The 24,543-nt window shown below is 44.5% G+C and overlaps 1 protein-coding gene across 1 annotated transcript in view; it reads right to left on the reverse strand.

The window, feature by feature from the left end:
• DNAH9 (dynein axonemal heavy chain 9) overlaps window positions 1-24,543 on the reverse strand; it is a 294,962-nt gene that overhangs the window by 35,395 nt on the left and 235,024 nt on the right. Inside the window, exons 56-61 of the mRNA XM_057716515.1 lie at window positions 23,443-23,607; window positions 18,188-18,328; window positions 16,038-16,208; window positions 14,008-14,130; window positions 6,837-7,030; window positions 5,047-5,195 (exon numbers count right to left, since the gene is read on the reverse strand). Of these exons, the coding sequence (XP_057572498.1) occupies window positions 5,047-5,195; window positions 6,837-7,030; window positions 14,008-14,130; window positions 16,038-16,208; window positions 18,188-18,328; window positions 23,443-23,607 (943 nt within the window). The remainder of the gene's footprint in view (window positions 1-5,046; window positions 5,196-6,836; window positions 7,031-14,007; window positions 14,131-16,037; window positions 16,209-18,187; window positions 18,329-23,442; window positions 23,608-24,543) is intronic.

Genomic DNA, 24,543 nt, shown 5'->3' on the forward strand with positions numbered 1-24,543 from the left:
CATGTGTTTGTATTTTTTGCAGTTTTTTTCCTGTAATTGATATCTAGTCTCATGGCGTTGTGATCTGAGAAGATGCTTGATATGATTTCAATTTTCTTGAATTTGCCAAGGTTTGATTTGTGACCCAAGATGTGATCTATCCTGGAAAATGTTCCGTGTGCACTTGAGAAGAAAGTATAGTCTGCCGTTTTTGGATGGAATGTCCTATAAATATCAATTAAGTCGAGATGGTCTGATGTGTCATTTAAAGCTTGTGTGTCTTTATTTATTTTCTGTTTGGATGATCTGTCCATTGATGTAAGTGGGGTGTTCAAGTCTCCCACTATTATTGTGTTACTGTCGATGTCCCCTTTTAGGGCTGTGAGCATTTCCCTTATGTATTGAGGTGCTCCTATATTGGGGGCATAGATATTTACCATTGTGATATGTTCTTCTTGAATGGATCCCTTGATCATTATGTAGTGCCCTTCCTTGTCTCATTTAATAGTCTTTACTTTCAAGTCTAATTTGTCTGATATGAGTATTGCTACTCCAGCTTTCTTTTGACTTCCATTTGCATGGAATATCTTTTTCCATCCCTTTACTTTCAGTCTATATGTATCCCTTGGTCTGAAGTGGGTTTCTTGTAGGCAGCATATAGAAGGGTCTTGTTTTTGTATCCATTCAGCCAGTCTGTGTCTTTTGGTTGGAGCATTTAATCCATTTACATTTAAAGTGATTATTGACATGTGTGTTCCAATTCCCATTTTCTTAATTGTTTTGGGTTTGTATTTGTAGGTGTTTTCCTTTTCTTGTGTGTCCTACTTAGAGAAGTTCCTTTAGCACTTGTTGTAAGGCTGGTTTGGTGGTGCTGAATTCTCTTAACTTTTGCTTGTCTGGAAAGCTTTTGATTTCTCCCTCAAATCTGAATGAGATTCTTGCTGGGTAGAGTATTCTTGGCTGTAGGTTTCTCTCTTTCAGGACTTTCAGGATATCCTGCCATTCCCTTCTGGCCTGCAGAGTTTCTGTAGAAAGGTCAGCTGTTATCCTGATGGGTTTTCCCTTATATGTTGTTTGTTGCTTTTCTCTTGCTGCTTTTAATAGTTTTTCTTTGTGTTTAATTGTCGTTAGTTTGATTAATATGTGTCTTGGTGTATTCCTCCTTGGGTTTATTCTGTATGGGACTCTCTGTGCTTCTTGGACTTGGTTCATTATTTCCTTTCCCATGTTGGGGAAGTTTTCCACTATAACCTCTTCAAATATTTTCTCAGACCCTTTCTTGTTTTCTTCTTCTTCTGGGATGCCTATAATTCGAATGTTGGTACGCTTAATGTTATCACTGAGGTCTCTGAGACTGTCTTCTATTCTTTTCATTCTTTTTTCTTTTTCCTGCTCTGTGGCGTTTATTTCCCCCATTGTATCTTCCAACTCACTTATTCGTTCTCCTGCCTCAGTCATTCTGCTGGTTATAGCATCTAGAGTATTTTTAATTTCAGTTATTTTGTTATCCATTGCTGTTTGTTTTTCTGAGTTCTTATGAACTGTTTCTTGTACTTTCTCTATTTTGTTATCGAGATTTTGTATCATTTTTACTATCATTACTCTAAATTCTTTTTCAGGCATTTTTCCTATTTCCTCCTCATTTATTTGGTCTTGTGGGTTTTTTTCCTGCTCCTTTGCCTGCATGGTGTTTCTTTGTTTCCTCATGGTTGTCCAAACTTTTGGGGTTGCTTGTCCTGGCGATAGAGGTGTGTATAGAAGACTGTCCAAGCCTCAGACTAATGTCCAAGTATTGGATTAAACGAATATTAAGTCTAGGAAACACATACATGTATAAGACACACAATTACTGAATCCATTAGGACATAAGACTCTAGAAAGACCTGACAGAACCCCAGTGTGCTATCAGATATTCAAAGAGAAACCCAACAGAAATTGACAACTGAAACAGAACAAATCAGAGACAAAAGCAAAAGCAAACAAACAAACAAATAACACCCTACACATACAAACATTAATCCAGGGAGATTTTGTAAGCTAGGATGCAATATAGAAAAGAGCCAGAGTACCACCAGAGAGAATGGAGATTCTCAGAATGTAATTAGACAACTGTACTAAGAACTAAGATAAAGACAAAAGCCTAATATTAAATACCAAGGCAGTGCGTCATCTGGAGAATAGAGCAAGGAGTCTGAGCAGACTGATAGTGTTGCTTATAAGTATGTTAAGATAAAATACACTTAAAATGGCTGGAAGAAAGGGGAACAGAAGAGCGTAATGTGGTTGGAAATATGCAAATAAAAAGAAAGGAATAGAAGTGTATAAAAGATAAGGATGAAAGGAAAGTATGAGAGATATATTGTCTGTACTACCAAAAACTTAGCTAGATATAGAAGTATATAAAAAGGCAAAAAAAAAAAAGAATAAAAAATATCATTAAAAATTATGTTATAAAACTTGTAGATCCTTTAGGGCTAAGATCGTATTTAATAAAGAAAAAAAAAAAAAGAGAGAGAAAAAGAAAAAAAAAAAATCCAGAACTGATCCCAGAATGGACCAGTTCAATAGGTATTGATACTACTATTTCTGTTTCCTTAGCGTCTCAGCTGTAAGTGTCCTTCTCCTTGCCTTGGGTTTTTTTGCATTATTCTGTGACCAGCAGAGGTTCCTTTATTGTTCATCTGTAAGCGTTGGTGTGTGGGGAGGGAGAGGGTACAATAGTGGCTCCTTCTCTTGGGAGTGAGTGAGCAGTGGCGCACTGTTGTTTCAGTCGGGCTTGGAGGTGCCTGTTGCAGAGGGACGCGGGTGGCTCAGGTGTAAACAGAAAGTCTTAGAGTTTGGCCTCTCTCGGGTTTTTTTGTTGTTGTTGTTGCTGTTGTTGTTGTTTTTTTTTTCTCTCGGCAGCCTCCCTGCTGCAAGGCCGTTGCAAGGGGTTTTAATCTAGCCCCGCCCAAGCGCCTGAGGGTGCTTGTTATCCCTGAGCGCCTTAGGTGGCCCACGGGGCGTCTTTCCACTGCCTGTTGCAGAGGCGGGGAAAGAGAGAGAGAGGCTATGCGCGCGGCTCCTCCCCCCCCACCCGTGAGCCTGCAGCCTCCAGCTGCCATCATGGCTGGGCAGCTCTCAGGGATGGGCACTCCTCTCCGCGGACCTCCTCCCTCCTGTCCTCTCGGTCCGTCACCCTACCGGCAACAATGTTTCTCCCCCTGAACCAGCTCTCCGGTTCCCACGCTCCCGCTCCTGGACCCTCCGTTCAGCCGCGGATCGATGTCTCGGTCGGGGAACGCTGAGCTACGCTGCGGACCCTCCGTATGTTTCTCACTCCTTCCCGTCTGCCACAGCTCCGCCGCTTCACCCTCTTTGAGCCGTCGTAGATGCCTCCCTGCCGGCTATGTCGGGCTCCCCGCAGTCCTTTCTGGTTTCCGAGGCCGTCTGCTGGTGTTCAGCTAGTTCTCCGTGAGAATTACTGCGTCCTTCCGTGCATTCCCAATGCATCTGTGGAGAGGGATGCACTCCACGTCTCTCTGCTTCGCCGCCATCTTTTCTCCCTGCTTTTCATCTTAAATTCTTTATTAGCGGTATTTCAAAAGTGTTACTTGAACTTTTTAGGAGATCACAAAAATATACATTGAATTAGTGAATAAGAGAATTCTCTTCCTTATACAGAACTCATCTCTTCTTTAGAGCCAAATGCCAGGCACATGGTGCAGATGCCTTCATTACACACGGAATGATGGACTGTTCGTGCAGATGTTTTCCCTGGTCTGGATTCTCATCTATAAAGACCTGACTCTGTAAAAACCTGTTGAGTCTTTATTTAGCTTTGCAACATGTTGTAGTTTTGCTGTTTTTTTCTCCCCCCGTTGGCCAAGCTGCGATGCTTGTGGGGTCTTAGTTCCCCAACCAGGTGTTGAACCCGGGGCCATGGCAGTGAAAGTGTGGAGTTCTAACCACTGGATTGCCAGGGAACTCCCTAGTTTTGCTAGTTTATTGTTTTGATTAAGTCATTTATTTGCTCACCCCTTTATTGAACATATTATTTTTACTGAGTGCCTAGCACGTGAAAAGCTCAGCACTAGGAACTTGAACACTGTGGGGAAGAGGATATCTATTCCCAAGGAGCTCTCACTCTCATATGAAGACGCTGTAGTCACTGGACGATTACAATGCAATATACAGATAGAAGTGTGCTCTAAGAGCTCATGGGAGGGATACCCAGCACCTTGGAAGTCAAGTAGGGCTACCTGGAGGTGGTGACATTGAAATTGGTATATGAAGGATGAGTAGAAGGTAACCTGGTGAAGGGATGCCAGAGGGGAAACAGAATGTTGGGAGAATAGAATGGCTTCCGTGTACAGTGAAAAAGAGGGGAGTAGGGAAATGGCAGAATAAGGAGCACCCAAAGATGTCCACGTCCTGATTTCCAGACTCTGTGAATATGTATGACTTTACAAGGCAAAAGAGACTCTACTGATGGGGTTAAAGGCTTCGTGATGGGGAGATTACGCTGGGTTATGTGAGTGGGCCTGACAATCACGAGAGTCCTTATGAGGGAAAGGCGGTGACAGTAAGACCTATTATGCTTCCTGACCTCCAGAACTATAAAATAATAGTGGTATTTTAAGCCTTTAAGTCTGTGATCACTTGTTATAGCAACAGGAGGAAACTAGTAACGGGACGTAGGCTGGAGAGAGCGGGAGGGCCTAGGGGACGAAGCCCCTTGTAAGCCACGTTAAGGAGCTTGGACTTCATCCTGAGACGCCCATAAGAGGGCTGTACTTGTATTCAGAAAGACTGCTCCAACTACAGGAAGGAGGATGGGTGGGTGGGCGGTGGGACAAGGCCTCCTCAGGAACCTGCCACTGTGGATTCTACAAGATAGCCCAGAGCGGTCCTCCCTCTGGCAGTGAGCCCTTGGGATTGGTTCAGCAATGCCCCTGATTTCTGTATGGTTAGCAAATATCAAGCATTGCAAAATGAGTCTTGAATCATAAAAAGAGAAGCCGACAGAAGCAGAGTGACAGTGCATGGGGCTGGTGCAGCCTTGGCTCCAAGATGAAGTTTCCTTACCTTGACTTTCCACATCTTTCAGTGGGTCCACCCCTGGAGACAGGATGAAAAACATGGGAGTGGCTGGTCCCGACTCTTCAAAAGAGACTGCAAAGTCCAGTGCTCTTCCCACCACGTACTTGCTTCCTAACTTTTCCTCAATAAAATCTCTGCCAAGATAAAAAAAAAATAATACCATTTGAGCAACAGAAGTCTGTGTAAATGGAAGGACGTACTCAGGATCATAGCTTGGGAGTCACAGAGCTGGGCCCACGCCGAGCACTGTTTACCACATCGACACACAACCTGTGCTGCTCACCTAGATCAGGGCTCTTTCTGGGTCCCCGTCCATCCAGGCCACTGATGACTCCTCTGTGGAGCCTGGATGCCCTGCTACATCACCACCACCCATCAGAAGACTGCCAGGAGCAACGCCTTCTGAAAGCCTGCAGGCAGTTAAACCTCCGTATGCCACATCCCCGGGACCCTCCATCCTGACCCATGATTTAAGGCCCTCCACACTTCTATTCCCTCATGTTCTAGCATACTCTGTGTGTCCTTTCATCTTACTCCACTTACCAATGTTCCTTTTTCCGTGTCTCATTTTAGGCTAAACAAAGCCTTGCAGCTGCAAACCACTTTACTGAACATCCGGCCCAACTCTTGGTCTTAACGCTCCTGCAAGGACACTATTTTCCCTGTAGCCTTCTCAGCTGGGCTCATCCTCAGGACTGCGAGGTGGGATCAGGGTCCTGCTCTCAGATGACTGTTACTTCTAAACCCCTTCCTCCCCACTCGCATGGCTCCACTGAGGCTGTATCACCACTACCCCCGCACATCAATGTTGTCCACTGCTCCTTTGGTCCCTCTACTCATTTACTGATCACTTGGACTCTGGCTCATGGACTGTCTCCCCACCAGCCTGAGTGACATCAGCATCCGTGTGGACAATCCTCTAGATTATTATTATTTTTTTATTCCCTGACCAGGGATCGAATCTGCACCCCCTGCATTGGGCCTGTTTAGAGAATTCCTATTCCTACCCTCCAGCCCCACATAGCTACTAATCCGCGGTCTCTATAGAATGCGTGGCCTGTGACATCTAATCATTCTCTTGCCAATACCACACACCTCCTTCCCCTAACTCTTATTTGACCAATGATGCCGCTCTGGATGAGCTTAACTCTGAATCTACTCCAGGGATGATGGATGCTGCTGCAGAAAATCACCCTGGTGAAGACTGGTGCCCCTACAGATGCAGGATCTTAGAAGGTGGGCCCTCAACGCCGCTTGGAATTCTTGGAGTTTCCCTGATCCGCCTCCTCCCAATTTTCATAGATCCTGTTTCAAACCTTCTGCACGCTCCTCTAATCTCCAACCCCGCCACCTCCCCTTTCACACAGATGCAATGCCGTTCTTGCTTCCTACTTCTCAGAGGGAGGAGAAGTCATCAGACAAAATCCTCCTCAATTTTCTGCCGTGCTTTTACCACCTTTGCTACAGCCACACCCATCTCTCTCTGTCCTTTGTGGGGAAAGGGATGTTCTTCCTGCCAAGGATGATCCTTCCATCTGTTCTCTGGATCCCACACCTCCTGCCACATACTTCCCAATGCTGATATCAATGAGCACCTCTTCCCAAATGGTCCACTTAGATATTAAGACAATACATGGTGAACACAGAGCAATGGGCCTCATGGGGTTTTGGACGCTGGTACAAAGGCTCCCACCACGATAAACGCGTGGCCCTTTGTGCTCAGCCCTGCTGGTCCGACCACGCCTGCCCTGGCTTCCCTGCCATCCCGCCCCTACCGCAGGGCGTAGGTCATCCGGTCTGGCCGCACGGCTCTCATCACGCAGAGGCGCTGCAGGGCTGTCTTGTTCTTCCACTCCTGGGGGAGCTTCTCCTTCTCAGGACATTCTGATTCCACGAACTTCTTCCAGCTCTTGGTGGATCCCTCAATGTCCCGATCCAGGTTGTAGAATTCTTCCATTGATGAAAGTGCCTGAAAAATTTCAGGGAATCTTGTTCTGAAATGCAGTTTCTCCAGAAAGCTGTCATTTGCATTGTGTTGGGGGTCGGGGGGCAAGGTGGTATTACAGACATGATTCCGTCTCATTTATACTCCTTTCTGGAGTCTTGAATCTTCCCCCCCAGTAAACTCGAGGTAGAGGAAGGATTTTGATCAGCTTCCCTTCAGCAAACTGTTTCAATAATGTGCAAGGTTTCTCACATAAAGCCTTTGGGGAGTGATCAGCAGTAGGGACTGAGCAGCACCTCCCTGGAGGGTACTGCAGGGGAAGAGGGACAAGAAGGGATGCTGTGATTTTTCTGTTCACGGAGCCCGGATACTTGAAATCAGTGACCCTTCTCTCTCATTCCCATACTCACTCTGCCAGCAACGCCTGTCCATTCCTCTCTCAGAATGTGTCCAGAATCACTGACTTTGTGTTAATGCCAACTCTAAAATTTTCATGTGCCTCCTGCCTCCAGAGGCATTAAATCTGAATGCGTAACGTGTGAGTCAAATCTCTTCATTTAGAGCGTCTCTCCCATCCATCCAGTTAACCAGGTAGCCCATTCCTCCCCTCCTCCGTCCACGCATGTCTGCCCTCAACCCTGGAAATGTGCCAGACGCTCTCCCAACTCGGCACCTTCTTCACACTAGTTTCATCGCGGGAGTGGCCCTGTTCTCTTCTCCACCAAATTCCACTCCTCTCCTTTCTTGCCCTGGTCATGAGTATCTGTCAAGGTTCTACAAGTTGTTGAAGTCCAGTCCAAAATCAGTCACGTCCACCTCTCTAACCTGAACACACAGCCCTTCCACCCTTCTTTTGTGGACCGCTTAGAACTACTTACTGAGCTGACATTTTTAATAAAGGATGTGTGACTGCTGATCACTTTGAGGCCTTAACCCTCCCTCTTCCTCTTCTGTTCCATGCCGGGGCAAGCTGATAGCTAAGCCTGGGTGCTCCCTGCTCTGGTGCTGAAGGGAAGTCATATCATGCCAGGCCCTTCCCCACTCCCCAGTGACCACAAGACTCCCAAGATACCTCCTTTCCTGGTTCTCTCGAGCCGTTTTCAGACTGCTTGGGGGCTCCCCTGCTCTACCCAGAAAGTCTCATTATGAGAGTAATAAACTCATGCCTTCTAGCTAAGCGTGAGGCGTCACCAGTCTGGACACGGGAACTGCATTTTGGTGGGCGTCCATCCATCCTGTTTCTTCAGAGTGCTCACATAAATGTTACTCACTCAGACAGCTGCTTACCTACAGCCTTTCCATGGTCATGCAACTCTGCTTGTGTATTCGATCTCTCCAATGAGATTAAAAGCTAGACTGTGTCGAAAGCACCTACTGCAGTGCCACGAATTTTAAGGAACACACACATTCTTGTTATGTGAAATCATTCTTTCATTCATTTGATATTTATTTGCCTGCTACATGCCAGGTACTTGGGAATACAAACATGGATCAAAAAAAGACACTTGCCTTCGGGGAGCTTACAATCTTGAATTAAAGAGAAAGAGATGAGGGAGGCCTTAGCAAGGATGTAGAATTCTACTGGGCAGAGACAGATAGAGAGAGAGAAGGGCACTTCGTGGGGAATGGTCCACAGAGCCCAAGTCTGAAGCCGCAAGGGTGCAGGGCATGGTGGAAGGCAGTGTGACTGCGGTGAAGGGGTCTACAGGTGACAATGGGAAGGTCAGCCTGGAGAAGAACATGTGCACGTGACCTGGGCTCGCCCAGGCTCTTCTCCCGTGTGGATGAACACATGTCCTATCCTGTATCTAGATGCCCTTTCACGTCTGCTCTGTGGCTTCCCAACTTCACCCTGACCGTGCAGAACAGGGAATGTACCTGTCACTGTGCTGAGAAGTGGTGTGGAATGGCGGTGTGCGATGGCGGAGGAGGGGGTGGCATGGGGGATGGTGGAGGAGGCACCAGTAGATGAGAGGTGTGGTCTCGGTGCCACCTCTGAAGGGCCTCATATTTTGGAGCCTGTTTTTAAAACTTTGTGGGCTTTGATTTTCTCATTTGGAAAATGAGGCCAAGTAATCACAGTATGCATAGCTCATACTCTAGATACAGGTTCTTTGAAGACGGTAAAGCCCCTCTTTGTGCTTTTCTGGGGGCTCCTACAGCTATGGAATTGCAATTGCTGGTTTGCTTGTCTGGGACTCCCACAAGATTATGAGTTCCCTGCGGGCAAGAGCTTTCTGAGCCTTCTCTGTATGCCTCAGGCCTAGCAGGCTGCCTGGCACTTAGGAAGTGCTCCATTAATAACGTTTGACATCTGGGTGGCCAGCGGGAGGGCCCTTGACAGGCTGAGAAAAGCTGCAGTTGCGGGAATTATTTCTCTCTGTGCCAAGGACTGAACTTTCCTCTTCTTTCAGGGGCCACTTCACCCCTCTTCCCAGCTGGCATCGCCATTAACCCCTTCTGCAGTCCCATTACCACCCTCCCCCACCCCGCCCGGCATCACCACAAAGCTGAGGAAATTACATGGTGATCAGGGCTCCCAGCTGCCATCGCTGGGTCTGAAACGTGCTTTCTCGAAGCTCTGGGTTGAACACAACTGCAATGTTTAATCTTCCAAATGAGGGAAAGGGATTTCTAGCCTTCTAATAAGCTAAATGGAAATGACTAATTAACCTAATTACATTGGGCTGGGTAGCAAAGTACAACCGTGCTCAATTGGCATCTGGAGAGGTAGCGAGGGGTCTTTTCAAAGGCTAACAGCGCCGGGTACCACAGATGAGATTCTCTAATGAAGAAGAGAACATGCCCTTCACCTGAAAGTTCAACATTTGACGAGGCTTTAAAAACCCTTACAGAGGATGCTTACAAGAGCAGTATTAGATCACAAAGATTCTATGCACTGCCTGCTTATTAGTTCCTCTGAGGAAACAAGGCAATCAGTCTTCCTCATCAGATAGGATGTTTAAAAAAATTTGTTTTATCATGTCCTGTTCAATTATACTTCCTTTGTTTCTTTGGGCTAAAAGCCAGCTGAACACTTAAAAAGAGCATTCATCAGAGGTTGCACACGGCATTGTTTCACCTGCCCACATTCTGCTCTGGGCTGGAGATGGATGGGGCTGGACGTGGCTGCTCCCGTAACAAATCTCGGAGAGAGAGAGAAAGCCGCACTCATTTGCAGAAGCCTTTGGACAGCCAGATGAGCTTAGCCCGCAAAACAAAACCAAAAAGCAAAGTGAAGTAAAGCAAAGCAAACCAAACAAAGGAGGAACGGAACCAAATTGCACAGTCGCTTTTGAGTCGAGCTGTGGAAAATGAAAGCAGTAAAGTGTGCTTTTGAATCACTTATTCTTTATGACTTTTGCTGCAGAGGGCTTCTGTGGGGTAACAGAGAAAAAGGCAACTGGACTGGGCCCAACTGGGCAACTCACAATTCCTCAAAGGTTTTCCTTCGATGGACAAATTCTATCAGGCACAACCCACGTCAACCACAGCATACATGTACACCTCATAGCTGGGTAATTAGTAATCATAACTGTGATAAGGTGAATGGTATGCCCCCAAAAGATATGTTGAAGAACTAACTTCCCAGATTTCTGAATGTGACCTTATTTGGAAATAGGCTCTTTGCAGATGTGATGCAGTTAAGATGAGGTCAGGAGGGTGGGCCCTAATCCAATATGACTGATGTTCTCATAAGAAGAGAAGAGGCGCAAAGACACAGAGGGAAGATGGCCATGTGAGGACCATGCAGATGGAGGCGGAGATTGGAGTGGTCCTGCCACAAACCAAGGAATGCCTTGGCTTCCAGAAGCTGAAAGAGGTCAGAAAGGATCCTCTCCTTGAGGCCTTGGAGGGAGCATGGCCTGCCAACACCTTAATTTCAGACTTCCAGCCTGCAGAAATCTGGAGGAATACCACCCAGCTTGTGGCACTTTGTGATGGCTGTACCAGGAAACAAATACAACAGCCATAGCCATAGCCATAATGAGTTTCCACTTACTGAACATTTATGCATCTGACACAACAGATACGGAAACAGAGATAACCTGTCAAAGGCCACACACACTCAAACTGGAACCTGAACCCAGGAATGTCTGACTCCAGAGCCCGGGTTAACTGGTCCATCTCCATCATTGCTCCAGTTCTGCAAATGGGCTCATTTAGAACTGCTTTCCAGAATTTACTTTCCATAAGGGCATCAGACTCTGAGTCATTATTCTCAAGTTTTGGGGCCATACTTTCGACAAGGTAGCCACTGGCCACATGTGAGTACCGGGCAAATGAAATGTGGCCAGTGTGACTGAAGAATCGGATTTTTATTTGCATTTTATTCCTTAATTAAAAAAAATTTAACACATTTATTCTTTTTTTGGTGCAGTTGATTTTTTTCCTTCATATTATTTACTTACTTATTTTACAAATTTTAACACATTTATCCTTTTTTTGTTAACTTTAATTATTTTTAAATTTTAATTTAGAAACTGGAACTTGCTTTAGTAATTGGAGAACTTTTAAGTATGTTTGAAACAACTTGAGTATATGAATCAAATGTTTTAACTCAATTTTATAAAATCTAAATTCAAATCAAGTATTTCTGATGAAGATTTACCATCCGAATTGATATGTTACAAGTGCAAAAAATACAGACCAAAATTTAGACAGTACAAAAATATAAAATATCTCATTCATAACTTTTGTAACAATTACATATTAAGATGATAATACTTTGGCTGTACTGGATTAAGGAAAATATATTATTAAACTATATTATTACTTTCATTGATTTCATTTTACAGCTTTTTTCATTTTGCATTTTTAATGTGGCTACTAGAAATTTAAATGACACACGACGTGCATTATATTTCTTTGGGACAGTGCTACTCTAGACTGTGTCTATTCACTTATATCTCACGTAGCTTAGAAAAGCTGATGGTTTTCCACACATATGCTCTGCACTTATTATAATTATTCTTAGACATTTTGTAACTTTGTGATTTTGGTTGCTGCTGTGAATGGAGCTCCCCCCTTATTTCTTTTCCAACATATTATTCCCCTTTACATTTGCCAGACAGGGTTCAGAATGACAAATGGAGTTAATATATAAAAATCAAACCACACCTTCATTGTTTAGATCAGGGATCAGAAAACTGTGGCCCACAGGGACAATTTGGCCCACCATCTGTGTTTGTAAATAAAGTTTTATTGGAACTCAGCCATTTCCATTTGCTTACCTATGGTGTGTGACTGTGGCAGAGTTGAATAGTTGTGACAGAGTATGGCCCTCAAAGCCTAGATGTTTGCTGTGTAGCCCTGTGCAGAAAAAGTTTGATGACTCTCGATTTAGACATAGCCCTAAAGATGATCAAAAGAATAGCTACAGACTCTGATAAAAAGTTAGAAAAACATTCTGGGCAATGGCAGCATTTCCCAAGATCACTCCTTTGAAGAGGACAGCACACACATAAATGATTAAGTGCTGGGCCTTTGTTACAAAGTAAATCAACTTGGATGGATCTCAAGGGACACTGAGTGATCAAGCCAGTCCCCAAAGGTTACATACTGTATAATTCCATTTATATGACATCCTTGAAATGACAAAATTATACAAATGGAGAATAGATTAGTGGTTGCCAGGCATTAGGAGTTGGGGGAGGGAAGAGGTTGCTGTTTCTATAACAGGGTGACATACACACCAGATGGAATTTTCTGGGTCTTGCCTGTGGTGGCAATTACATGAATCTTCATGTGTGATAAAGCTAAACACAAACACACATACACACGCATATGCATGAAAAACAGGTGCGATCAGAACAGAGTAGTGGATCGGATCAACGGCAGCTTCCTGGATGTGATGCTGTGCTAGAGGAAAGCTAGATGTGACCACTGGCGGGAATGGGGTACAAAGAATCTCTATGTGATTTCTTTTTATTTTTTTAATTTTTAATTTTTTTATTTTTTATTATTATTTTTTTGGGGGGTACACCAAGTTCAATCATCTGTTTTTATACACATATCCCCATATTTATGCGATTTCTTATAATTGCACGTTGAATCATTGTCTCAAAAAAATTTTGGTAAAAAATACAAAGAGAGAGAGAGCCAATCATATTACTTCAGACTCGGACTTCTTTGTGCTACAAAACATGTAGGAAAGGCAGCAGACACGGAAGATGACTAACAGGACTCAATTTGTGCAGGTGCTGGTCCCCACAGACGGGGACTGGGCCGCCGCCCACTTGCAGAGCGCGTCTGGGCTCTGCGGCTGGTGTGTACCTGGCCCACGCTTACCACTCGGCAGCATGTCAGGGCCTGTGACTGCAGGCATGGTCCCTACTGAAAGGAGCTTGTGATCTTTTCACTGTTCATAGAATCCCAATGAAACTAAGCTGGATAACATGGAAGGAAAATGGACTTTGCCATCCGACAGACCAGAACTCGATTCCTGGATCTGCTACTTGTAAGATGAATGATCTCACTTCTCTTACACGTTAAATGGGAAAAAATAATACCTACTGCCCAGGTGAATGTGAGAGTAAAATACGGGTGAATTTCCGAGATGCTCAATAACTATGAGCTATTATTAACCACTGAGAGACCCAGGCTGGAACGTGTCCTGGCATCTGTCCACTCCATGGAAGTGCTAACACAGCATCTCTATGCCAGCCCCGGCCTCACAGAGGAGCTCACATTCCGGCCCTGAGCGCTGGCAGGTGGAAGGCAGCTCAGCTGAGTCAGAAACACTCACAGAGTCCTTCTGTTCCCGGACATCCTGGAGGCAGAGCCTGCACACAAGCACGCACCTGCTTCTCTGCAAAGCCTTTCCAGTAGGCCCAGGAAGGGGGAGCGCTGCCATGGGGGTGCAGGCAAAGGGACGCAGCCATATTTAACACAGCTCATGGTGAACCCCCAAAGGCAGCCCTGCTGGCCTCCTGGGTACAAATGTCAGGGAAACACTCCGGGAGAGGAGAATGTGACTTTCCCAAGGGGCTGGTACTGACCTTGATGCCACCCCAGGCCTGATGGGAGATGAACTCCACCGGACTGGTGACGCCTGTCTGCACTGGAGATCGAAGCAGCAAGTCCAACTCTGCTGCACTCACTTCCTGCTTCACGAGGAGGATCTGCAACGGGGGAGGACAGCGCCGCGTGTCTTTAGCTGGTGGCAGTCACGCATCCCCGAGATCTTCGGGGTTGCCACTCAGGGTAACTAGTGAGACTTCTAACACTAGAGCTTGCCCGTCAGTTTTGGTTGTTGAAAGAAGGTGAAGTGGGAGAAAGTGTATATCTATGCAAATCACCTGTGGGTGCATCTGACTTCACCCCAAATATCAGCATGGCTTAAATGCACACAGTGAATGACTGCATATCCTGGTAAGCAAGGACTTCATGGGTCAATCCTAAGCGCCATGAAGTAGATTCCTGCAATCTCACAGAGAGGGTGACACCTAAGTGACATGATTTGAGGAGAGTGTCAAAGGAATGGATGAACACATGCAACATAAAAGTGCACGTGTGAATCAGTACTGCTAACGGGATTCCAGAATGGGGGATGGCCAGCGAGCAGGGTGGGGGATGCACTTGGCTAAACTTTCTGTACGTGGTTTTGAATTGGGTTTTGGAGACGCTAGGTGATGGGAAGATTTAGACAGGCTTTCCGGGGGCAGGGGCAGTGGCAAGTGCAGAGGCCTGGGAGGGAATTAGCACCTGTGTGCAGGGGAGGGCAAAGCACTGGGCTGGGTTAGAACAAACAGTTCACGCTGAGGGGCTCTCAGGAAATTGTTCTGCCCCCTTCCAATGCCATTCTCTGCTGGGAAGTCACAGATGGGGATACTCACAGAGAAAAAACAATTTGGTTAGTTTGAGGAAAAGCCTTTAAGGAGAAAACAGGCTAGAAATAGCAGATGAGGTGAAGAAGCCCTTGTAAAATGAGGCTGAAATATTTATGAGGGGAGTAGAGTGAAAGCTGGGGCTGCAAGCTCCTTAGGGTTTGGGGTAAATGAGTGGCAGGAGGGAAATTCGTCTATGCTGGGGCTCAGGTTCCTTCTGTGATGGCCAAGCTGTCATCTGGGCTGGAGAGGGGAACATACAGGGTGAGAGGGACAAGCCCCACTAACACTCCTCCCGTGAATTTAGGCTCCGGAACATGCAAACAGAGTCAGTGCAGAAGGGATTACAGAATATCTGACTTTTAGAATTGGAAGAGGCCTACAGATCATCTGGTCTGTGCTTCTAATTTATATACGGGGAAAAAAAAAACAATTCTAAATGATTAGAGAGATAGGTACAAGGAAATAAATTTCCATTTCTTTTTTTAGAGTGTACAATTTGGTATCTTTTTTCTTATTAGTAATGTATATATGGCAATCCCAATCTCCTAATTCATTCCCCCCCAACCCTTCCCGCTTTCCCCACTTGGTGTCCCTATGTTTGTTCTCTACATCTTAAATTTCCATGTTTTTTTGATGCTGAGAATAAGTAGAAGGCAAGGGGTTCTTACTAACACTGGAAGCCCTGATGCTCCCAAGCCTTTGAGAACCAGAGTTCTTCAGGACTTTTCTGAGGCCAAGACTGCTATGGCTATAGAAGGACACTTGCAATTTCTTATTCTGGGGGGAGGTTTGGACATTAAACTTGCAACTTTGAAGGTAAACAAATAATGAGGAATACTCCAACAAAGTTCTTACTGCATCTCAAAAAGTGTCTAGTTATTGGTATGACCATCCAGTTTCATGCTCAGTGCTAGTTGGGATGGACTGGTAGTGGCTGCTGGAGGGCTCTGTTGAGGAGGACCTTAGATCATCCAGGATCACCAAGAAAAAGCACAATGGTTGATTAAGCACGTCTGCCTGGAGTGGGACGATGGTGGGGGCAGCATGTGTGCACCCCACTGGACCTTCTCGTGCGATGCCTCTGCTTAGAGCGCAGACGTCTTCACAAGACTTTGTTAAAAGAAGAAAGTTTCTTTACACCTGCTGGTTGGGCATGTACAGTGACCTGTTTTCTGGAAATTTCCTCAATCCACTTTTACCTGAAAGGTGAGCTGGGCAAGGTAGGTCAGCTTATCACATTCGAAGAGCCCACGGGTGGTGTACTGGTACACAGAGAAGGTGATGCTGTCTATCAGATTGGCCACCCGTTCCTTGAGGCTCTCACCAGGAGCAGCTTTCCCCACAGCCTTCCGGAAGACGATGCTGAAGGCCTGGGGACAGGAGGTAGGACACTGGTAGTTTACACAGCTCTCTGAATGTAGCTACTAGTCTTTCCTGGGATGAGTGCTACAATGTGCCAGTCACAACAATATTTTCCCAGCATAGCCTGCCAAGGAGGGACAGTAGCAACAAGAAAACTCTTGTCTTAATTTGCTCATATCAATTATTAGGTTGTCCCAAAGTGGGCAAAGCTGTGGGGCATACGAGAAGAGCCTACAGTTGCGGTCAGTGAAAAATAAATGTCCAGGGGCCAAAATAATCAAATTAAATCCAATAAGTTCTGTTGGAAAGTAAACATGGTCAACGATAACCAGTTGGGATGGATGACTCTGTCCCCTAGATTATAAAGTTCCTGGTGGTAGAATCAGTATCATGGACAACGTTGCTGTCTAAAAGAGACCCTTGCACATAACAGGCACTCAGAATATTTTTAATTAATTACTTTTCCTTCTGGGAATGGTCAGAATATCAGGTGTTCCTTGTCTTTCTTCCTAGCAACTGTGCAGTCATTTGGTGAGTCCTCTCACATGTGCTTTTTTTTCATGGGCCCTTCCTGCAATGGTGGCAGCATAGCCTGCTTTAGTTACATCTTCCGAACTATACATCATGGGTATAATATGAAATAAAAATCATATGAATCAATTTTCCATTGTTTTAAACTTAGACTACTTATAAAAATTAATATTAGGAATGCTGCATTTTGAATGTGATCTGAACAGAATGAATCATTAAAGAAAATTAAAAAATCAGATATAACTGGGGCTTTTCAATTTTTGGTTATGCAGATTTCCAGTTTTCTGTTTTTTTTTTGTTTGTTTTTGAACATATATTTTCATGGGCTTCATCAAATTTCCTTTTTTCGGGAAGAGTCACTGCAGTAGATTTCAAGTGCTCTCAGAACTAGGGAGGTGATCCTGTGAGTTACCAGGCTTATCATGCTACCTTTTATACTGGTTTACAATCTTTAGTAATTCTTTCATACGCTGCTTTGACCTGAATATATTGCCAAGTATTGGACTTCTTTTAAAAACATAAAATATTATGAACACAGTTCACTTAATCTGCTGAGGCTCTGGGTTAAGGGAAGGAGATTGGGACAGGATGAAATGCCATCTCCAGTTGAATGAGTTCCAGGTAGAGGAGGCCCTCACCTCACCCCCACACCCTGGCCGCCATAAGGCAGCTGAGCTTCACAGAATGAGGTGTGTACCCTGAATGTGTGTGTGTGTGTGTGTGTGTGTGTGTGTGTGTGTGTGTGTGTGTGTGTGTGCGCGCGCGCGCGTGCCCTCTCTGTTTGTTGAGTTAAACCAGAGAAGTTGTTCAGAAATGCTCCACCACCCCCTAAGGCCTCTTCAATTGTGGTCTTTTGGTAAATGCCTTAGGGGAGAAAGATATATGTTCAGAGATGTGCTTAAAATTTATAGGTCTTAATTTTTTCATGAATAAGATTAAGCTTAGTCAGCACTTACAATTTGCTAACATCTTTGGTTTTAGAAATATTTCAGCAACCATAAAGCAGTAGCTTTGAGGATATTAGGGTAATAAGGAAAGTAATTTAAAGTTGGACTAATATCATGGCCTGCTTGGGTTTTAACTGATACAAATAACATGCACGTTTGATCATCCCTATTAGATTTTAAGCTCTTTGGGGCAGGGGTCACTTCAGATGTTCCCTGGTATCCTCTTCCACATGTTCAGTAAGCACAGTACCTGCTGTATCATATGTACTTAGTGAGTGAGGCCAAGACCTGCCGTGGCCTCTCCTTCTGTTCCAGCCAAATAACCAATGAGTCATGAAAGACCCAATTAAAGAGACGCAGACTGTCAGGCAATGTGGCTGCTCTCCTGGATTTGATCTTAAAGAGCTGCCACAGCTAATGAAGCACGTGGATAAGCCCTCGTGGAGGGCTGCGCCGGCTGTACTACACTGCTGAATTATGACTCTGCAGAAACTCCAGGTGGAGGTCACCTTGAGAGAAAACTGGTACATCGGGTGGATCCTGCCGAGGTCATTCATGATGAAGTAGAGCAGAGAGGCCCGGGCAGCTGCTGGCCGATAATGCTCCCGGGCCTTGTTGATTTTCACCTCGGTCACCTTGGCCTCTTGCACCTGTTAGAAAAATCAATAGTTTTCCATTGTTCAAACCAACCAGGGTTTCCTGAGAATCAACGTGACCTCTCTGTGTAAGCATATTGTGTCTGTGTGTGGGGTGGGTGGACTGGGATGGAGGGAGCAGCTAGAGGGTAGAAAGCTGCCGTGGTTTTCTTTAAGCGAGCTTGAGAGAGGAAGAGATGACACACTCCTAGTCCTTCACAAGGTGAGAGTGTCAGCCCCTCCAGTGGGGACATGCGGGAGACACACACACACAACACACACACACACACACACACACACACACACACTGTGTGTATGTATACAGAACTTGAAAAATAAGCCAGAATTCCAGGTAGCGGGAATCCAGTAAAGGCAGCACAATCTAATTGTTTTCTTAATTTTTATGAGTGAATATATAAATTAAAAAAAAAACTCTTTCAATGGATTAGTCTATTTTTAGAAAAGGTCTTATCAGAGGTAAGAATAAGAAAAGAGATCTAAACATCAGTGAGGGGTTCTGTGAGAACATGCTATTAAATACAGCCTTAGTATGACCTGCCTTGTGCTCCAGGGTAGAGTGAAAGTACTAATAATTCATGAGAGTCCCACAGGAAAAAACAACGATCCCTACTGAAGATGAGCTCATAATAAACAATTACAAACTTCAGGAGGAAGCATTACCTACAGGGACAATCAGAAGACCCCTGCCCCCCCAAATCCCAGAAGGATTAGCAAGAGCTGAAGATGATTGAATTACCTAAAAGTCACCATTCACTAATTCTATTCAAAAGCAGTAAAGATAAAAAGAATGCATGAAATCAGGACATTATAAAAAAGAACAGACATTATCTGAAAAAAAAAAAAAAACTAGAACGTCTAAAAACAAGAATTCAGTTATTTAAATGGAAAACTCAGAGCATTGGTTAAACAATGGACTTGAGTTGAAAGAGAATAAGCAAACTAAAAGAATCTGAGCTGTTACATAAGCAGCTCAGAGAGAAATTAAAGATGGAAAATATGTAAAAGAGATTATGAGACTTGGCAGATAAAATGAAAAGATTTAAAATACATCTAACAGAAATAAGTAGAAAATAGAGAGAATGGGAGAGAGGCAATATTTGAGCTATAATAGTTAAGAATTTTCCAAAGTTGATTAAAGACCAGAGGTTTTACTTTGAAGAAGCAGTCAATGTCAAAGAAAACTTACTATCCACAGGCTGCTGAAGAAGTAATTATTTGCTTCAATTAGAAGAAAACTGAATCCAAAAGGAATAAATGAGATGTAACAATATCTTAAATATACACTCAATCTAAATAACAAAGACTACTGGGGACTTCCCTGGTGGTCCAGTGGTTAAGACTCTGTGCTTCCACTGTAGAGGGCATGGGTTGGACCCCTGTTCGGGGAACTAAGATTCTATGTGCCCTGCAGCATGGCCAAAAAAAATATTATACAGAAGAACAAAGACTATAAAAAACATGATCAGTTTGGAAGTAGTAGACAAAAGCAAGGTGGAACTAAGTTGTTATAAAACAGTAACAGAAGATGGAAAAAATGATCAAAGTATTCTAACGTCCAAATACTGTTTTGGAAGAGGCAAGATACTGTGCTTAACTTTAGACTTTGTTAAGTCAATACATGTATTGTTAAGTCACATATAAAGTGAAATATATTTTTCAAATATAAATGAAACAATTGAGGTTAATTAATAAAATAAAACAGAGTAGATAACTTTAAAATCAGCAAAGGATAAAAGAGGAGGATAAAGAAAAATCAAGAAAGGAGAAAAAATAAACAAAAAGCATGGTTAATAGAAAGTACAAATTAAGATAGTAGAAAGAAATTCAACTATATCAGTAATGTTAATAAATGTAAATTGGTTAAATTCAGTAGCTAAAAGACAAAGATTCTCATAAGGGAGTGGACCTGAATAGAAATCACATAATTGCTCAGATTGGGATTATCACAGACTCATATCCTTCATGCTCACCTAGGTCTTTAATGCTGTCCATTAATCTGTGTCCCTAGTCAGCTTTCATTCCCATCTCCTGCAACAACTATCGCAAACCTTCACTCCTCTCCCCAAGCCCCCTATTTTACCACCATCCCCTCACTCTAAGCTGTTGAATATGACTCATGCTTTCATAGATTGTATAGGGACCATCAGGAAGGGGTTTCCTTAATTTCTGCCTTCCCTCCCACTCCCCTAATTTTCTGACCCTCTACCCCCACTGCTCACATGGACCCACAGACCATTTCTAGACTCATGTTTGCTCCCGTTCCCCTATTATATTGGAACTAACTCTCCATATTTCTACAGATAGGCTCCTCATCAGTGACCTGAATTATATTTCCTCTGATTTCTTATGTACCCCATCATATTAATCATTCCTTCTCATTTCCGTACATTCATCTCTTCTCAACAGCTCCTTTCCCTTTACAATCCACGCATCCCCCCATGTCCAGCTAGGATCTTAGCATGCTCAGTCTCTGCCATCTTGGAGAAAAAGCCTCCAAGGATGTTATGTCCTCCTTAAGTTACAATCCTGTCTCTCCCCACCATTTTATAGTTTGGCTTCTTTGAAGAGTTGTCTATACTCACGTCCCCTTTCTCAACTCCCATTTACTTTCATTCTCAGGAGGTCTGCCTTCTGCTTCCACTATTTCATGGAAACTATTTTCCTCAAGACTACTGATAACTCCTTTTTGCCAAAGTCAGTGGACACATCTCAGCTGTATCTTATTTGGTTCTCAGTATCATTTGACACCACCGACATCCCTTCCTGAAATGCTTTCTTTCATCATGCCTTATTTACCTGCCTTTCCTCCCATCTCTGCTCTATTCCATGCTTTCCATCTTCTGTACCTCTTTTGAAATATATTAATATCCCTCAATGCTCTTCTCCCATTCTTATGACTGCACACACATCTCCCAGGTGACTTCATCCACTCCTAAAGTCTCAACAATCAACTACTTGCTAAAAACTCTCAGCGCTCTATCACCAGCCAAGATCATATATCCCCAAACCCAACTGATGTTCGCGTATGAATGGCCCAGAGGCATTTCAAACTCAACATGACATAAACTAAAATCATTGTTTCTTCTCATCCCAAGTCCACTTATGCTCTCTTCTCTCGGGTGCTGGCACCAATACCTACCTAGATGTTTATTCCTGGAACTGAGACATTTCCTTGACTATACCTTTATATATATATAAGTATATCCAATCAATTGACAAGTTTTTCAACTCTATCTCCTTGAATTTGCCCACTTCATTGCACCACCACTGCCAACCTTAATTCAGAATATCCTCACCTCTAGTTTGAATTACTGTACCCCCTCCTGCTTTCTCTGCCTCCTGTTTTGCCAAACTCTCCTCTGGATTGTAGCTGCAGTGATCTTTCTAAAACACTGATCTGATCATGTTGCTCTCTTGTCTAAAAAGAAAAAAAATCCCTCTTTTAGGATCCCCAGCTCCCATCTACAGCCCATAGTTCCTAGCATGGTCTACAAAGCCCTTTGTGATGGAAACAGCCTACATTTCATGCCTTGGCTCCAGTGACTACTTCTGTCCCCTCTACAGTCTCTTGATGTTCCACTCACACTAAAGAGAAACCTCCCTGTTGCTCTCACCCAATATGGGTTGAGTGCTTTTCCTCTGTGTGTTCATGACTCCCGGTACTTCCTCTCCCACAGCCTTCATCACAGTTTTGTAATTGCCTGTCTTTCTCCCTTAGAGGACCAGGTCCTAGAAGCCTAGGATTCTTGGCTTTCTTGTACCCTCAACTTGTGCCATGGAATTTGGAACATAATACCCTCCAAGTAAGTATTCATTGGTTGAATGAATGAGAAAGAGAAAGAAGACAAAAAGAAATGAAACAACAGAAGAATAAAAGGCTTCACACAATGCTCGGCACACAGCACGTGCTCAACAATTGTTCATTGACTTTAAAGAGAAGGATAAAGAAAGAGAGGAGGAGGCAGGGAGAAGAGACCAACATGGTCAATTCCATCTCTGACCTTCTCCCTCTGTGTGAGTTGGGGTCTGTGCCCCCATCTCTCCTGCCCAAGGCAGTGGAACTTCTACGCAAATGTTTTACAAGCTCTGGGTGCCCCTCTCTAGAGGTATGAGGCTGTCGAGAATCAGCAGCAAGTCCTGGTGGTCACACAGCGGCCACCATGTGTGAAGATGTGGGGAGGCCGGACCTTCCTCCTTTCCGTCTCTCACTCCAGCCTTAGTTGTCTGTTATCCCAGAGTGGGTGTGACCTGGTTTATCTGCCCTGCCCATCATCACTTTTCATTTTTCCTAACTTGTTCCTACCTCAAACAAAGTCTTAGTTCTCATATTTGGAGAAATTCCAATAACCTGACAATAAAGGTATTCCTTCAAAGGTGCATTGTTCCTGGGCACTGGTACAGACACGCTTATCCTGCTCAGAACCAGTATCTTAGTCACTCTTCTGATCCAGGAGCAGGACTAAGAATGCGAAAGGGCCCCTGTCAGTTCAGCAGCCTACTGGGGAAGGGTGAGGGGGTGGGCCTCATCAAGTCCTGTCTTCCAGTCCCCTATAAGGGGGAATAAAAGTCTCCCGAATGTTGTGAAATAAAGGAAGGAAGCTATATGTTAAGTAGTTTCTCAGGATGATACTGTTTTTTTCTCCCCCTTGGGGGGGCTGAGTTTCCCTGGACATCATTGAAGTTTTCTCATTAAAATCAGACTTGTGAGGTTTTTTGCACGCTGTGGGTTTTCTCGGGGTGCAATCATGCCTGAACCAGTCAACTTGTACAACAGTGTGATTCCTTAGCTTCAGGGCAATTCCACGGACTCACTGAGGTATTCAGTTTGAGCGACTATTTCCTGCACAGAATACGAGGCCGTGCACAGACGTAAATGCCATCAAATGTTTGCAGAGTGGAGTTGTCAAGAGCACTTCCTGGGAGGCAGGGGCTCCGTAATGCAGGATGTGAGGTAGTCATTTCAGGAATCCCACCTAGCCTGACTTTCTAGGAGAAACTCAGGGAGATGAAAGAGCCATCTCTCGCTCTGACTTCTTTTTTCTCTAGAAGTTGGACTCAGGGACCAGTAGGAGGGCCTCTGCCCCCAAGCCTAGGCTGCCAGGTCTTACCTTTTTCTCAATTTCTGCGGCAGTCTGCTTGGTGATCTCAAGGTTCTCCACCAAGGCTGTTTCTCCCAGGAAGTTTCCGGAGGCCAAGGAGAGGCGAGAGAGCAGGTTGTCTTCTAACGTTTTGAGGGTGATTTTGAATCCATTCTGCTGCTTCGTGAGATCTGACTGCAAATGTAACGTAAAGGAGAGTCAGGTGTAGGAGCCCAGAGCTTCCTGTTCTTGGGGTAGGTTGAATAGATATGGGGTTATGGGCCAGAGTCCCTTCCCTTAGGAAACTGGAGACAGAACAGCAGGGTGCTCGGGACCATGAGTGGACAAGATCAACAGATGAACTGAACCCCAACTATACCAGTTACTAGTGATGTGACCTTGGGCTGAGTTACTCCTTAACACTTTGTAACCTCAGCTGGGTTAACACTGGCCCTACTCCTAGGAGTGCTGTGCAATGCTTAGCGCAATGCTGGTACACAGTCTATTTATTAAATGGAAGTTATTTCTGGGAGTAGTTAGAGGATGGGTCAAGTTTTGCTTCTCTATCACCACTTTGCTGCCCCCCAAGGGAACAGCTCTCCTATAGATGACCTTTAAAAAAAAACAACTGGAAATGGTTTTACACAGTTTAGACAAGATGACTGCAGGAACCCTCCTTAGGGCTGGAGTGGGGCATTGGTATTCAAGCAGATCTTACCCCCTCTCCCTTTCTGATTGTGAGATTCTATGTCCTAATGCACTGGACACTCTCTTATTGGGGCAGGGGCGGGGGCTCACGTAACCTTGGGCAGCTGCCGTTTCTTTGCTCTTGTACGGCCTGGGATTATTGCTTTTGGGTCTGTGGAAAGAGCACTCTTCCTGTTGGAGACTCCAGCCACAGCCACCCTGGCCTATCTTCTGTTTCTTAAAAACACATGCTTCAATCTTGCCTTATAACCAGGATTCACTCTTCTTGCTGCTGAGTGCTCTGTGCCAAAGGCTCACACCACCTCCTCATAGAACCCTTTTCTGACCTTCCCAACTTAACTTAGCCCCTGGCACTCTAATATCCCCCTGCTTTACAATCTAATCCCTTCTAAGGAGGGGGAGATAGGATACTACCTGCTGTGG

This window comes from Hippopotamus amphibius, chromosome 17 (assembly GCF_030028045.1).
Source record: "Hippopotamus amphibius kiboko isolate mHipAmp2 chromosome 17, mHipAmp2.hap2, whole genome shotgun sequence".
NCBI lineage: Eukaryota > Metazoa > Chordata > Mammalia > Artiodactyla > Hippopotamidae > Hippopotamus > Hippopotamus amphibius.